General features: G+C 42.5%; 2 protein-coding genes across 2 annotated transcripts in view; both read left to right on the top strand.

Annotated features, from left to right (window-relative positions):
- The first annotated feature begins 982 nt into the window (after positions 1 to 982).
- The window catches only part of LOC127618594 (zinc finger protein 271-like), a 167,141-nt gene continuing 150,796 nt past the window's right edge, over positions 983 to 17,327 (top strand). Inside the window, exon 1 of the mRNA XM_052091155.1 lies at positions 983 to 1,002. The gene's annotated coding sequence lies outside the window, so the exon portion shown is untranslated. The remainder of the gene's footprint in view (positions 1,003 to 17,327) is intronic.
- Positions 3,549 to 17,327, top strand: part of LOC127618612 (zinc finger protein 239-like) — a 165,226-nt gene continuing 151,447 nt past the window's right edge. Inside the window, exon 1 of the mRNA XM_052091178.1 lies at positions 3,549 to 5,399. Coding sequence (XP_051947138.1) covers positions 3,569 to 4,453 — 885 coding nt within the window. The 5' untranslated portion in view covers positions 3,549 to 3,568 and the 3' untranslated portion in view covers positions 4,454 to 5,399. The remainder of the gene's footprint in view (positions 5,400 to 17,327) is intronic.

The following is a 17,327-nucleotide window of genomic DNA, read 5'->3' as shown; positions in this document are numbered from 1 at the left end:
AATATTTTTATTTAGAATTTGGGAGAAATGTTGTCAGTAATTTATAGAATAAAACAGACATTTTCATTACTGAAACAAATACCTATAAATAGTAAATCCAGAGAAACTGATCATTTTTGCTGTGATCTCTTAATTATTAACTGTATGATTTCCTTAAAGATGCTGGATATCTCAGCTGAAGAAAGAGTTGACGTCACTGAAGACAAAACTGATGGAGAGAGACAACAGGTTACAGGTTAAACATTCATTTCATCCTTAAAGTTGAGATTGTAATTTTTTAAATGATGTGATGAATGGTACAGATGTGATTGTGTTGTGTTTGTCAGGAGCTGGAAAAGGTTTCTTGTCAATCTTCAGTGTGTGTGACTGATGGGACCTCCACAGAATGTCAGGATTCAGTGTGGAGCGGCAGAGATCAGTCCACACCACAGCGACTGCTGGACAAACTCTCTGAACAGAGATCCAGAGAGACACAGGACTCACAGCTCACTTTACTCTGTTCTACTGATGGTAATCAGGGTGATCAAACCTCCACAGAGTCTCTGACTTCTGTCTGTAATGCTGAAGAACAGCAGATGCTGCAGATACCAGTGAAGATTGAAGTGAAGCTGGAGGAGATAAAATACGAAAACACAGCAGAGGAACAACAGAGAGAAGATGATGATGATGATGATGATGATCAAACCTCCTCAGAGTCTCTGGCTTCTGTCTGTAAAGTTGAGGAACAGCAGATACCTGTGAAGAATGAAGTGAAGCTGGAGGAGATAAATGAAGAAAACACAGCAGAGGAACAACAAAGAGAAGGAGAAGATGATGATGATCAAACCTCCACAGAGTCTCTGACTTCTCTCTGTAATGCTGGAGAACAGCAGATGCTGCAGATACCATTGAAGATGAAGATGTGTTCAGTGAAGCTGCTGGACTGCAGGAACCTGATGAAGATGAGAGAAACCACAGCAGAGAAACAACAGAGCGATGATGATGATGATTTTATTCCTTTTGGTATGTTTCTTATTATATTGTGTGATCCGTTCACAAGTGGATCTAGTTGCATTCAGATTTCAAAGGGAAAGTCTCTGATTTCAGGATGGAATACATCAGTCATTAATCAGTTTAGTACAGCATAATTAAAAAGTGCAGAAACATAAGAAAAAGAAAATGCACCATGTCTTTTAATTGGGGGGCCAAACACCAAAGGTGCTCTAATCATAATGTTTTTGTACTGATTTTTTCTTATTCTTTTTTCTGCCTTAAGTGTTTTTTCAGCAAAAATTCCTAGATACACCAAACTTATGGGGCTTTTCCACTGCCCAGTACAACTCGACTCGCTTTTTGGGGGGTTGTCCACTGTGGATAGTACCTGGTACCTGATTCTTTTTTTAGTACCACCTCGGTCGAGGTTCCAAGCGAGCCGAGCCGACACTACATGTGACGTCAAAACCCTTCAGATCACTGATTGGTCAGAGAGAATCGTCACTACAAGTGTCACTGGATTTGCTACTCGGGACATCAACCCGCTAGTTTTAAAGTTTACTACAGCGATAGCAGTATCATTTGTTCACTCGACTTTCAAATTGTAAAAAGAAATGGCTGTGCGCAAAACCACGTTGTGTTCAATAAACAAGGTGCAGATATTCCTCTCATTAGCGACAAACGAAATGACGGAAAATGGAAAAAGTCTTTCAGGAAGTGTTTCAGCTGTTGGCCACACACTGCTACCACCGGACTTACCAACAGTTAGGGACAAGTAAAAAAAAAAAAAAAAAAAATCTTAATTGTGACTACAGAACCATCAAGGAAAAGTGGAAGTGGTTCGACCACATTGACGCTATCTAGCGAGCAATGGGAGGAAGAGTACCTTGGACTCAGTCATGGCGTTGTTGGAGTCCATGATGGAGGATGGCACATTAACTCTATATTCTGCTTGAAAGCTTCACTTAACTGCAGTGGAAAAGCAAGCTTAAGAAAAGTAAACTGAGAGAGCGTAGAGTCAAACCGTAACGTGCAGTGGAAAAGTGCCAAAAAGAAAAAAAAAGCACAGACAATCATTGTAAAAGTAATCCATATGACTCCAGTGGTTCATTTAATCTCTTATAAAGCAATTCAATAATTTGGGTGAGAAACTTATAAATATAAATATTTAAGTCCTTTTCACTATATTTGTTTACAGTGCATCCGGAAAGTATTCACAGCGCTTCACTTTTTCTACATTTTGTTATGTTACAGCCTTATTCCAAAATGGATTAAATTCATAATTTTCCTCAAAATACTATAAGCAATACCCCATAATGACAACGTGAAAGAAGTTTGTTTGAAATCTTTGCAAATGTATTAATAATAAAAAAACTTAAAATATCCCATGTACATAAGTATTCACAGCCTTTGCTCAATACTTTGTTGAAGCATCTTTGGCAGCAATTACAGCCTCAAGTCTTTTTGTGTATGATGCTACAAGCTTGGCACACCTATTTTTGGGCAGTTTCTCCCATTCTTCTTTGCAGGACCTTTCAAGCTCCATCAGGTTGGATGGGAGCGTCGGTGCACAGCCATTTTCAGATCTCTCCAGAGATCAATCGGGTTCAGGTCTGTGCTCTAGCTGGGCCACTCAAGGCGCTAGTCCATCGGCACATTTCAAGAAATCAAAGGTTTCGAGTCTTGACAAGTTTTGGTTTTTACAGCCAGTGTAGGAGATAATGCGCTAAAAGTAACAAGTGTCAGGTAATCTGATATACTTTTTCAAGTAACGCAATATTTTTTATTTTAGACCATAATATCTGAGTTGCATTAAAAAAATAAATAAATAAATAACGCGTTGCTTTTGTACACCTCTACTGTTCCTGTGTTGCAAGAAATCAGGAGTACAAATGTGCAAAAAATCAGTAAACGCATTTAGGCGGAGGGATTATAAGACTAGTCTTTCACTGTCCACAACATGATACACAGGGTGAAATACTCGCTCAGTTCATTGATTTATGCAGCCGACCTGCTCTGTGAGACAGCTCCCCGTAAGTAGGAGAATAGGCTGAGAAAAGCTGACTCTGGATTAGTGGCTCAGAGCAACGTACTACATCTATTGTGTACGCAGAGAAGACGTCTTCATTTCTAAAAAGATACAACATTTTTGTTTTATAATAAACATGTAGTTTGATTCATGAAATAAAACATTTTTATGACATTTTGGTAGCAATAAAAATAATTTCATTCAAGTTGTGTCAACTTCCACCTTTGAAGTTGTGGAGTCTGTACTCACCGTGGATCAACTCAAAACAAGCGTGCACTGAGAAAAATAATTTATTCATCAGACTATACTGGAAGCACTGTGTGTTTTGCGCTGTAGTTTCAACAGAGCTGGCTCATAAGAATCATTCATTTGTGTTCAAGTTCATGTTGTCTTTCTGTGACTGAGGCTAATTCAATCTAAACCATAATCATGAAATGCAGTTACTGTATTAAATTAAATTGGTGTAATATATCAAAAATATTATAAAAATGTACTTTTTACTATTACATTAGGGTTCAATTTAATTTCTTTTTTAATATTTGTCCCTCTTATTGTGTTTTAGACCTGATGAAGGTGAACGAGGATATTCAAGAGCTGAATGAATTGGATGAGAAATTTCAGAAAGTTCATATTTTCAAAACTGGAGAAAATTATTTGAGTTGTTCAAAGACTAAAAAGAACTGCCCATCAAAAAAGTCTCAAAGAGCTGCCAAAAATACTTTCACCTGCTCTTGGTGTGGAAAACATTTTACATATAAATTTAATCTTAAAACACACATGAGAGTTCACACAGGAGAGAGACCTTACACATGCCATCAGTGTGGAAAAAGTTTAACATCTGTAGGCCATTTTAAAGATCATCTCCACTGTCACTCTGGGGAAAGGCCATTTGAATGTGATCAGTGTGGTAAAACATTTGTTGTGGATACAAACTTAAGAAAACACCTGAAAACTCACACAAATGAGAAGCCTTACAAGTGCTCACACTGTGGAAAGAGTTTCTCTCAGTCACAACACCTGAAAATACATGAGAGAATTCACACTGGAGAAAAACCTTACAAGTGCTCACACTGTGGAAAGAGTTTCTCTCAGTCACCGCACCTGAAAACACATGAGAGAATTCACAATGGAGAAAAACCTTACAAGTGCTCACATTGTGGAAAGAGTTTGACTCGATTACACGACCTGAAAATACATGAGAGAATTCACACTGGAGAAAAACCTCACAAGTGCTCACACTGTGAAAAGAGTTTCACTCAGTCACAACACCTGAAAACACATGAGAGAATTCACACTGGAGAAAAATCTCACAAGTGCTCACACTGTGGAAAGAGTTTCACTCGATCACAACACCTGAAAATACACGAGAGAATTCACAATGGAGAGAAACCTTACAAGTGCTCACACTGGAAAAACATTGATGTACTTGGCAGAAGCTTTTATCCAAAGTGACTTACAGTGCACACAGTGGTGGTGGCTGTGGGAATCAAGCCATCAACTTTCTGCTTACTATTTCTGTGCTTTAGCCCACTACGCGATCACCGCTCCACAAACCCTGAAAATACATGACTCCGCCCATCTGCTGGCAGGTAATCCCTGTCTACCGGGATGAGGGAGGGGACAAGGGGAAGTAAACCAAGTTTGTCTCACACTTTGAAAAGACTTTCACTCAGCCACAAAACCAAAATAGTTATGAGAGAATCCATACCAATGCTCTTTATGTGGGAAGAATTTCAGCCAATTAAGTAATCTACATACACATGGAAAGATTTGCCTAAGTAGTAGAGGTCTGCAGGGGTCTTTGAAAGATTAATTGTTCAGCTCTATTGGCAGCTAATCTTGCACACCAACAGCTCATATAAGGTTCCAGTATGGTGTCCTGCATCTGCAAATCCTCTTCCGCCATTTTAATGATAAGATAAATAATACAATATTTTGTTAAACTGATTATTTCAAGTGTATATTGACTTGCCTGCTGTGTGTTAACATACTTCTGATGTCATTATTAAAGCCAATCATTCATAATTTTAGGTTGTGTCTAGTGTCTGAATTGACTAAAATTAGTGTTGGGCCTCATGTACTCAGATAGGAGACAAAGGCAGGCCTACATACAGTACAGTCATAAATCCTGACATCAGCCTGTAGGAACACTCAAAGCCTGATAACACAAAACAAAGGGAGTCCAAACAGACTACAGATCCCATCAAGCCTTGCTCACTTTACACCTATGTATGTAATTGTGAAGGATTGAACTCTCAACTCCTGTTAGATGAAAAGCACAACAGAACACACCCTTCAACCATGACATCATCGAGAGTATAATACCTCAGAGATCCTTCTAAGCTTTGCTTCCAGCGACAGTATGCACCACGTGTAATTGCAGCCCTGCGTCTCCCAGGTGTAGCCTCGTTGTCCAAGTAAGTAACGTACTTACCTGAACTTTGGCCAAACAATCTCCATCTTGCTGGACGAGCCGAGATTTCTCGGTGTTCCAACGAGTACACTGACGGATCCGAAGGAGGCCGCTGAGCAATCCGCGTCTCACCCTTTTTCCTGCAGAAATGAAGATGATTTCTCTTCCTTCAGCCGAGTCGACTTGGCCGATATGTCCGTCAACCCTCAGAGAATCAACCGCCGTACCGCCCACCGACAGAGCAAGGAAACGTCCTACCGTCATCACCCGAGCTTAACCGAGTTGAAGTCAAACGACAGAAGAAGCACACATTCTACCCGCGTCCTCACGCGACACAAGTAAAAAAGGTATACGTCTGGGCAGAGATGGATTATAATAGTGTGTTATATTGTGTATCAGTCAGCCTCTCCGGGAACCAGCACCTTATCGTGGTGGAGAGGTTTGTGTGCCCTTATGATCCTGAGGGCTGTGTTGTCTGGAGTCATGTGCTCCTGGTAGGGTCTCACAAGGCAAAGTGGTCTCAGGTGAGGGGGCCAGACTAAGAATGGTTCACAAAGACTCTATGGAAAAAACAGAAAGAGGAGTTACCCTGCCTAGGGGAAGCCCGGGGCCCCCATCTGGAGCCAGGCCCAGATGGAGGGCTCGTCGTCGAGCGCCTGGTGGCCGGGCTTGTCACGGAGTCTGGCCGGGCATAGCCCGAAGAAGCGACGTGAAACCCCCCTCTACATCCCTTGGGCCCACCACCCATTGGAGAATCCGCAGGAGTCGGGTGCGCTGCCATATGGGTGGCAGTGAAGGCCGTGGGCCTCGACGGACCAGACCTGGGCAGCAAAGGCTAGCTCTGGGAACGTGGAATGTCACCTCACTGGGGGGGAAGGAGCCGGAACTGGTGAGGGAGGTGGAGCGTTACCAGTTGGATCTGGTGGGGCTTACATCGACGCACAGTTTTGGCTCTGGATCCGTACTCCTTGATAGGGGATGGACTCTATTCTTCTCTGGAGTTTCCCAGGGTGTGAGGCGACGGGCGGGTGTGGGGATACTCACGAGCCCTCGGCTGAGCGCGCCACTACGTTGGAGTTTACCCCGGTGGACGAGAGGGTCGCCTCCCTATGCCTACGGGTTGTGGGGGGGGGAACTCTGACTGTTGTCTGTGCATATGCACCGAACAGCAGTTCAGAGTTTTCAGCCTTCTTGGAGACCCTGAATGGAGTCCTGAATAGGGCCCCAGTAGGGAACTCCATAGTGATGCTGGGTGACTTCAACGCACACGTGGGAAATGACAGGGACACCTGGAAAGGCGTGATTGGGATGAACGGCCTCCCCGATCTGAACTCAAGTGGATGTTTGTTATTAGACTTCTGTGCTAGTCATGGATTATCTATAACAAACACCATTTTCGAACATAAGGATGCTCATAAGTGTACGTGGTACCAGAGCGCCGAAGGTCGATGATCGATTTTGTAATCGTGTCGTCGGATCTGAGGCCATATGTTTTGGACACTCGGGTGAAGAGAGGGGCAGAGCTGTCAACCGATCACCATCTGGTGGTGAGTTGGGTCTGGGGGTGGGGAAAGACTCTGGACAGACCTGGGAAGCCCAAGCGAGTAGTGCGGGTGAACTGGGAACGTTTGGAGGAGGTCCCTGTCCACGAGATCTTCAACTTGCACCTCCGGCAGAGCTTTTCAGGCATCCCTGCGGAGGTTGGGGACATTGAACCGGAGTGGGCAATGTTCAAAGCTTCCATTGCCGAAGCCATGGTGGAGAGCTGCGGCCTCAAGGTTTTAGGTGCCGCAAGGGGTGGTAACCCTTGAACACCGTGGTGGACAATGGTGGTCAGGGAAGCCGCCCGACTGAAGAAAGAGGCCTTCCGGGATTTGTTGTCCCGGAGGTCTCCGGAGGTAGTTGTAAGGTACCGACAGGCCCGAAGGGCTGTGGCCTCGGCCGTGAGGGAGGAAAAGCAGTGGGTGTGGGAAAAGTTCGGAGAAGCCATGGAGAAGGACTTTCGGTCCGCACCAAAGCGCTTCTGGAAAACCGTCCGCCACCTTATTAGGGGGAAGCGGGTAACCATCCAAGCTGTATACAGCAAAGATGGGATGCTGCTGAACTCAACCGAGGAGGTTATTGGGCGGTGGAAGGAACACTTTGAAGAACTCCTAAATCCCAACATGCCCTCTATGCTAGAGGCAGAGCCGGAGGCTGATGGGGGATCAGATTCTATTTCCCTGGGGGAGGTCACTGAGGTAGTCAAACAACTCTGCAGTGGCAAAGCCCCGGCATTGATGAGATCCGACCAGAAATGCTGAAAGCTTTGGATGTGGAGGGGGTGTCATGGATGACATGCCTCTTCAACATTGCGTGGAAATCTGGGACAGTGCTTAAGGAGTGGCAGAACGGGGTGGTGGTTCCCCTCTTCAAAAAGGGGGATCAGAGAGTGTGTGCCAACTACAGGGGTATCACACTTCTCAGCCTCCATGGTAAAGTTTACTCCAAGGTGCTGGAGAGGAGGGTTTGACCGATTGTCGAACCTCGGATTGAAGAGGAACAATGCGGTTTTCGTCCTGGCCGTGGAATGACGGACCAGATCTTTACTCTCGCAAGGATCCTGGAGGGGGCCTGGGAGTATGCCCATCCAGTCTACATGTGTTTTGTGGATCTGGAGAAGGCGTATGACCGGGTCCCCCGGGAGAGACTGTGGGAGGTGCTGCGGGAGTACGGGGTGGGGGGGTCGCTTCTTAGGGCGATCCAATGCCTGTACGTCCAAAGCGAGAGCTTTGTCCGAGTCCACGGCATGAAGTCGAGTTCATTCCATGTGGGGGTTGGTCTCCGCCAAGGCTGCGCTTTGTCACCAATCCTGTTTGTGATATTCATGGACAAGATATCGAGGTGTAGTCGGGGTAGGGAAGGTGTACGGTTCGGTGGGCCGGGGATCTCATCGCTGCTTTTTGCAGATGATGTTGTCTTCATGTCATCATCGGTCCGTGACCTTCAGCTCTCACTGGATCGCTTGGTAGTCGAGTGTGAAGCAGCTGGGATGAGGATTAGTACCTCTAAATCTGAGGCCATGGTTCTCAGCAGGAAACCGATGGAGTGCGTACTCCAGGTAGGGAAGGAGGTATTGCCCCAAGTGAAGGAGTTTAAGTACCTCGGGGTCTTGTTCACGAGTGAGGGGACAATGGAGTGGGAGGTTGGCCGGAGAATCGGGACAGCGGGGGTGGTATTGCACTCGCTCTATCGCACCGTTGTCACGAAAAGAGAGCTGAGCCGAAAGGCAAAGCTCTCGATCTACAGGTCAAATTTTGTTCCTACCCTCACCTATGGTCATGAAGGCTGGGTCATGACCGAAAGAACTAGGTCGCGAGTACAAGCGGCCGAAATGGGCTTCCTCAGAAGGGTGGCGGGCTTCTCCGTTAGAGATGGGGTGAGGAGCTCAGTCATCCGCGAGGAGCTCGGAGTAGAGCCGCTGCTCCTTTGCGTCGAAAAGAGTCAGTTGAGGTGGTTTGGGCATCTGGTAAGGATGCCCCCTGGCCGCCTCCCTAGGGAGGTGTTTCAGGCACGTCCAGCTGGGAGGAGGCCTCTGGGAAACCCAGGATTAGGTGGAGAGATTACATCTCCACACTGGCCTGGGAACGCCTCGGGATCCCCCAGTCAGAGCTGGTTAATGTGGCTCGGGATAGGGAAGATTGGGGCCCCCTGCTGGAGCAGCTGCCCCTGCGACCCAACTTTGGATAAGCGGTTGAAGATGGATGGATGGATGGATGGATTGTGTATCAAGTAGGGTTGCAGTGGTATACCGGTTTCATGGTATACCAAGGTATGAAAATTTATGGTTTTCATATTATGTACATTTGCTTATCTATGGTATTGAGAAAAAAATGCAACCGGATGGAGAATCTCACCTGCACATGCGCATCTCATTTCCTCCTCGACTGCCTGTCAGAGTCGTCAACTTGCGCAACACCCACACGTAGTGCAGAAAATGTCAGAGAGAGGCGAGGGGGTCTGACTTAAGTGAGTGTGTGTTAAAGTATTTTGTTTCTCAACTGGTGGTCTATTCGGACTGGGTCGTGTACAGCAGGGAAATAACAATGCCATGGTTCTTGCCCCGGGTTCTCACATTGAAGATATTCCGGCAGCTGCCCAAGTGATAACCTATTCAGGTCTGTAGATTTAATGATAATCTTGCAATCAGGTAAAGGCTCCTCACGCAACACAAGTAAAAGGTTTACGTCTGGGCAGAGATGGATTATAATAGTGTGTTATATTGTGTATCAAGTAGGGTTGCAGTGGTATACCGGTTTCATGGTATACCATGGTATGAAAATTTATGGTTTTCATATTATGTACATTTGCTTATCTATGGTATTGAGAAAAAAATGCAACCGGACGGAGAATCTCACCTGCGCATCTCCTTTCCTCCTCGACTGCCTTTCAGACTCATCAACTTGCGCAACTTGACAGCAGGGAAAGAACAATGCCATGGTTCTCCCATTGAAGATATTTCGGCAGTCACCCAAGTGATAGCCTATTCTGGTCTGTAGATTTAATGATAATCTCGCAATAAGATAAAGGCTTCTCAATCTGCACTTTCGCACGAGTGTAACGATCATGATCTGCTCTTCTCTCTGGCGCGTGCAACAACCGGGCTTCCTTCGATATCTCGGAGCGCAGATCTCAAAACTGATGTGACCAATTAAAATTCTAGTGAGACTTTTCTAGTTTAAAGCGTTACGGAGGAAGTCAAGTCAAATCTCTCAAACAGAAGGCACCCCTGACATGCCAAACAGCACTGAGGAGAAAAATTCAATATACATCATTATACATATACATCAATTTTTCATGAGTAAAAATAACTTAGATTTTGACACAATTTTATAGTTTCATGTGAAATAAACTAAAGGTAGAATCTATTAGACCTCATTTTATATCAACAGTGGCATTTTTAGTTCAAGTTTCAAGATGCATTTCATCTAGTATATTTAGTTTTTCATAAATACCATAATTTGTTATTATTATTATTACTATTATTTAAGACTAGCTATAAGGTGTAATCCTTCTGGAGCCAAAAGAACTCTTTCCCAAGTCAAAATGAAACACAAAAACATTCTCCAAAAAGGTAACCTTTTATTTTAACTGTTGTAAGATCAATGTCTTAAGTTACTTTTACAGTATTCTTCATATATAGCTAATAGAAAGAAGGCTGAGGCCCGTCTAACTGGCGAGGGTCCACCTCCACCTCCTCTTACCCCATCTGAGGAGTTGGCTCTTTCACTTAATAAAGGTCGCCCTGTGGTCGATGGTATTCCAGAGGGCATTTCGTCAGATTTTGCTACCTCCCACAACAACTCAAGTGACTTGGTACAATGTAGGTATACCATATTAGTACTTACGATTATTTAGTCATATGTTTGGACAAAATGATCATTAACTCTTGTCATTAGGAAGAAGGCTAAATGCTTCCCAAATGCAGTCATTGTTTCACTTGTGCATTGTGCATACATATTCTATTTTACAGCATATGCTGTATACAGTAATCTGTTTTTTTTATTCTTGCATGTTCCTAATGCCTTTATTCAGTGTCTGTCATACTTTAGTAATTTACACATTGAGCATCTTTTTTTCTTGCAGTTGCTGATGGACGCATTGTATTATTGGATCCTCCTGAAACCACACAGTCTGTCACAATTGTTAGTGGTGCATTTTAAGAACCAGTTGCTTTTAGATCACAGAGGTATGATGCATATACTGGACAATGCATAGCTTTTTAGATGGAGTGAAAAATGTGTCATTTGTCCTGTGACAGAATCTAGCTGGGGATGTACATGCAGATGAGGGTCCATCTACCTCTACACATAATCTTAGCAGTGTAAGAACTTGTCCCTGGTTGTCCTTATTTACATAATGTTCCTATGTGGCAGATTTTCTTCTTTAACCATCTTATTTACTTTGCCTTCCTAGTTGTCTGCAAAGGAGCTGTATAAGGTCCATCTATTAAGGCAAATTTAAAAAACTGACATGGACCTTATACAGCTTCAGTTAGAGGAGAAAAGGCTGGCCATTAAAAAGGCCAAACTTGAAATAGAACTACTGGAGCATCGCCTTAAGGTGAGAAGAATCATATGTGAACATGAATCTGTTATTTTTCTGTGTGTGTGTGTGTGTGTGTGTGTGTGTGTGTGTATAAAGCAATAAATACAAATCTGTCATGTCTCTTATTTCAGGATATGAAGAAACAGAACAGATTAAATAAAGTGATTTTGACAAATCATGTCTCTAAGCATTCTGCCATCTCTGTGGTCTGCTAGATTCAATGGATGTTGTTCTAGGTCATCTTCATCAGGACAGGGGGGATGCCTCTCTCCTCTTATTGTGGCAATGTTGTGAAGTACCACACAAGCAACTGTGATGTCACATGCCCTATTTGGAGTGACCCACGCAGACACTGAAACCTCGCCTTCAGAATGCCTATTGTCACCTCCACCTTGGCCCGTGTTCTGCTGTGAGACAGGTTGAAGCGTGTCTGTGGTCCGGGCTCAGGATCAGGGTAGGGTGTCATCATATAGGGGAGGCAAGGGTATCCTCTGTCCCCCAGCAAGTAACCATAGAAGTGTCCTGTAATGTTTGAGGTGTTTTGTAAATGTAATAAAGACTACAAGCATTTGTCTAACAAAACGTACCCTGTTGAAATTTGTTGCACAGAGATGACTCTAAATATTCTGGCATCATGTATAGACCCAGGCCATTTTGCCTCCTCATTAGTGATGAGGTGGGTTGCATCACATATTACCTGTGGAGAACAATACGTTTATTATTTGTAACACCAATATTAAGGAGCCAAAATATAGCTATTACCTGCACATTTATGCTATGCACAGACTTCCTATTAACATAGTCTCCCTCATTGATATGTAGCACTCTATACGTACCAATATCTAGAGTGCCCTAGGTTCGTTACGGATGTATTAATAGTTTATGGTAGGGAAACTGAATAGAAATCAGTAAAATCACAGAATGTAAATGTAATAAAGAAAAAATGAATAAAGACTCAATTTCAAATACTCCCTTGTTTCTCTTTTACTTGAAAATCAACTAAAGTTATGAAATGAAACTCCAAAACAAGTTATGAATCACAGTAACCAACTTTACATTACTCACAATTAACTTGATGGAGTATATTCAACACTTTCACATAGTTTTACATTTAGTTTCAGTCAGTAATTAACCTTCACTGGGCCCAGGCTCTTGAAAAAATATATAAATGTCAAAAATAGTCCCAATAAAGTAAACAAATAAAATTAGATGCAGGCCTGAAACGACGCTTGTGTGCGTTGGGGCGGAAAAAATACAAATCGCCGCTTCACTCTTACTAGAGCCAACAATAATGGAAAATACTACTCACGATTGTCATGATCACAGTCCCACGGGAATAGGAGCAATGCAGAGAGTGTCAGGAAGGAGAAAATACCGTGCTGCACCGGGCAAAGAGATGATCACTCGCCGTGCGGTCCCGATCAGGGAATCCAACGAGGCCAGGGGAACTTCCAGGCAATCCAGGGTACCTGAAGCGCTACCTGGTATTGAAATCCAACGTGGCCGGAGGAGCTCAGTCTCCAGTTAACACAAATCACTACTGAATAACAAGTGCGTCACATTCGCGACTCGCGAGAATACACGATACACACTCACGATGAACTAAAGTAGGAGATCAACACTTTAACTTCTGTACGAAATTACATAGACTCACTACTATTAGTAAAAGCAACTGAATACTCAAATCATAACTGCGTCACACTCAATATCGTTCTCGTTCTCTTTTTTTCTTCTCTCCGCTCTTCTTCGTAACCTCTCCTGTCTCTCACTCCTCCCGCCCCCTCTGCCTATCACATCCATCTCCCAACCAAACGGACATGTAAAATACCCAATCAGAGCCTATACAAACTTTATACACTTCTAACAATATGAAATATTGTTTTCAACACACGTGAGAAGTACATATATACAACAAAAATCAAATATATAAACAACCCAATATAAAGATAAATTTTGAAAAAAAATAAAATAATATAGATATAATTTCAACAGGGCTACAGATAGATGGAGCTTTAATAGGAATGTGGGTGCCATCAATGCACCCAATCACGTTTGGGAACCCTGAAATTAAGATTAATTACAAGTTTAAGAAGTCTGTGTAGCCTTTACGTGTGTGTGCAGTCAAAATAAACCTATTAAGAAATGTCATTTAATTGAAGTAGATGACAGAATTTCTGAGAGCAAACCTGCCACCCTGTGGAATTCTTCTTTAATAAAGCGCACAGGTTTATGGCCAGGGAACTGTACAAAAGTGTGTAGAAACCGTTTCAGTGCCATGCATACTGTACGAACGGCTCTACACATGGTTGCCTTTCCCACACGCTCTGCATCGCCCACATTGTAGAGAAAACTCCCCGTAGCAAAAAAGCGCAGAGCAATACAAAGAATTTGTTCGGCGCCAAGCGCTGACCCGCGGTTTGTTACGTTTGAGATGTGTGGTTTTAGTAGGTTTGTTAAATAAACGAACAACTCCCTAGAAAAACGATAGCGCTCCTGCAAACATTCGTTAGGATAAGAAAAGACATCGATACGTGGTCCTCATCAAAAGGGCACGCCATGCTCGGAAACCTCTCTGAAACAAACTAACCCTGCAACATAACCTGCTCCGGAGCAGGTTATCATCAGAGAGTCAGTTGCTATGGTTACTTACATAACCCGAAAGTTACCTCCGTTTTTGGAACCGAAAGTTGAGGTTATCCGCTTACTTACTCCTAAACTTACCCGGGTAAGTCACATTGATCAATCCAAGATGGCAGCCAAGGCAGTCAATTGTTTGTGTGTTAGTATGTGAGATCTGAGTTCTTGTGTTTTTATGTAAGATATTTTATGTCATTTGGGCCTGAATGAGTTGAAATTTCCAAGAAAAACAACTCTCATTCAGCATGGATCTTTGGATGGTACTTTTTTATTAGATGCCTTTGGATTGTCACAGAACTCTGGAAGTTTGGTCTGTTTGAGGCCTAGACCTACCTGGAATCCACCTGCTGCTGTACAGTTCAAAAGAAGGACAGAACACTTTGTGGATCTTCTACATGGGGACTCGCTCCTGTTTGGATTGTAAGGCCTAGTAGCATACTGACTGTCAAAACTGTGGACCCTGGGTGAGGTGTAGCGACTGCACTTCTCCTGGTCTGTAGATCTGCCCACAGCCACTGTTTCAATCTGAGATTCCACACTGCTACCTCGTCTGTCCGCAATAAAACTGCAGATAAGTTGATATCATCTATTTCTTTATAATTCTGATGCTTATTCATTGCAACCCGGGTCTAAATGTACCAACTGGGCACAATGTGGAGAGTGACTCCTTGTCGTACTTATTTTTGTCTATCTCTAATATTTCTGTCTATCTCTAATAAACATGTTCCCATTAAAAAGTTTAGGATCAGTGGTAGGGAAAATCCTTGGTTCTCAGACAGTCTCTCAGAGCTAATTCATTTAAGAAATAAATCGTGGGCCCAAGCTAGATTTTCAAACTCCTCTGCTGATTGGACTGCGTTTAGAACTATAAGGAACAAGTGCACCTTGATGATAAGAAATTCCAAATCAGAGTTTTATTTGAAGACAGTTACAGAGAATCTAAATAACCCATCAAAATTCTGGAAAGTAATTAAATCTATGTCAGGTACGCATGTTGCCTCAAGCCTCCCTGAACACATTCTGGTTGGCTCAGATGAAATAAAGGATAAAGCTGATATGGTCAGTCAGTTAAACAAACAATTTATCTGTGCTGGATCTGCATTTGACAGCTCAAATGTAAATGCACCTGTCCCATGTTCTGCAACCATTGCAACTGATAGAAATCTGGATTTGTTTGATTTTAAAACTATTTCAGTTGCGCAAGTTTGTAAAGCTCTGAAAGGCATTGACCACAAAAAATCTGCAGGTCCTGACAATCTGGATCCTTATCTCTTAAAGGTGGCGGCAGATGTTATTGCTGAGTCTATTACTCACATTTTTAATTTGAGTCTTATGTCCAATTCAATACCCCAAATCTGGAAAGCTGCTTATGTTCTCCCCTTATTTAAAGGTGGGGACCCCTCAGAGCTAAACAATTACCGTCCGATCTCCAAACTCTCAATCCTGGCTAAGATCCTTGAATCCCAGGTAAATTTACAGGTAAAACAGTTTTTATTTGATAATAATATTTTAAACAATTTTCAATCTGGGTTTAGAACTGGCCACATTACCATTACTGCTGCTATGGTGGTAATAAATGATCTTATCTGTGCCTTGGACAGAAAACAGCATTGCGCTGCTTTATTTGTAGATCTAGCCAAGGCGTTTGATTCTGTAGATCATGAATTGTTGCTGAACAAACTTAGGAATGCTGGTTTCTGTCCTAATGCTGTTAAATGGTTTAGAAACTATTTTGTAGATCGGACTCAGTGTGTCCATGCAGAGGGCCACAAATCTGAGTTTCTTGAGATATCGAACGGGGTCCCCCAGGGGTCTATTTTGGGACCTATTCTGTTCTCTATTTTTATAAATGATTTAGGTAAGGATGTTCAAGCAAAAGTACACTTATGCTGATGACACTGTCATTTATACACATGCTCCTTCCGTAGCACAGGCTGTGCAAGAGCTTCAGACTGCATTTCTGTCATTACAAACTGCTCTGCTCAATTTAAAATTGATTTTAAATCCTCAGAAAACAAATTTCATGGTCTTTTCAAAATCTCGCCTACAGTTGCTTGATGATCTTAGCATTTTTACGTCTGATGGTAAATCCATTGAAAGGGTACCCACGTACAAGTACTTGGGTATATGGATAGACGACAAACCTTTATTTAATGTACATATTGCTAATCTAGTTAGGAAGCTCAAAGTGAAGATTGGCTTTTATTTTACAAATAAATCTAGTTTTACTTTCAATGCCAAAAAAAAACTTGTGGAAGCTACTTTTATGTCTGTGATTGATTATGGTGACATATTATATATGCACGCAGCCTCCTCCATCTTACGGAGCCTTGATTCAATATACCATGCGTCTCTACGCTTTATTACAAGCAAAGTCCCTCGCTCACCATTGCATTCTTTATGATATGGTGGGTTGGACAGCACTGACCACCCGTAGAAAACAACACTGGTATATTTTTATATATAAAGCCATGCTAGGTAAACTTCCAGCTTACCTCTGTTCTCTCCTCTGTCTCAGTTCTGCTAGTTATCAGCTACGTTCCTCCAAGTGGTTACTTTTTAATGTTCCCAGGGTTTTGACAGATCTGGGAAAAACTGCATTTTCATACTATGCACCCTGGGCATGGAATAATTTGCAAAAAGATCTTAAACTATAAACGTGTATATCAATTGATAAATTTAAGAGCATCATAAAGAATGTGGTAAAGGAGACGTGCTTGTTTTTCTTGAGAGGCCATTGTGTTTGAATAATTTTTTATTTTTTGTTTTACATGATTGTAGGTATGTATGTATGTATGTATAACATTTTTTTTTTACTATGTTGTGTTTATGTATGGCTGCTACCTTGGCCAGGTCTCTCTTGTAAAAGAGATTTTCATCTCAATGAGACTTCCTGGTAAAATAAAATAAAATAAAACATAACCTGCTTTCTGGAATACACCCCAGGTCCTATATATTGTTATTTACACAGGGCAAATATACTATTTATCTAAATCTACTTTTATTACGCTTCGTATTTTAATGGGGATATACAGTGAGGAAAATAAGTATTTGAACACCCTGCTATTTTGCAAGTTCCCCCACTTTTAAATCATGGAGGGGTCTGAAATTGTCATCGTAGGCGCATGTCCACTGTGAGAGACATAATCTAAAAAAAAAAATCCAGAAATCACAATGTATGATTTTTTA

This window comes from Xyrauchen texanus, chromosome 25 (assembly GCF_025860055.1).
Source record: "Xyrauchen texanus isolate HMW12.3.18 chromosome 25, RBS_HiC_50CHRs, whole genome shotgun sequence".
NCBI lineage: Eukaryota > Metazoa > Chordata > Actinopteri > Cypriniformes > Catostomidae > Xyrauchen > Xyrauchen texanus.
The sequence above is the reverse complement of the archived record's forward strand: the minus strand, read 5'-3'. Positions and strand labels throughout refer to the sequence as shown.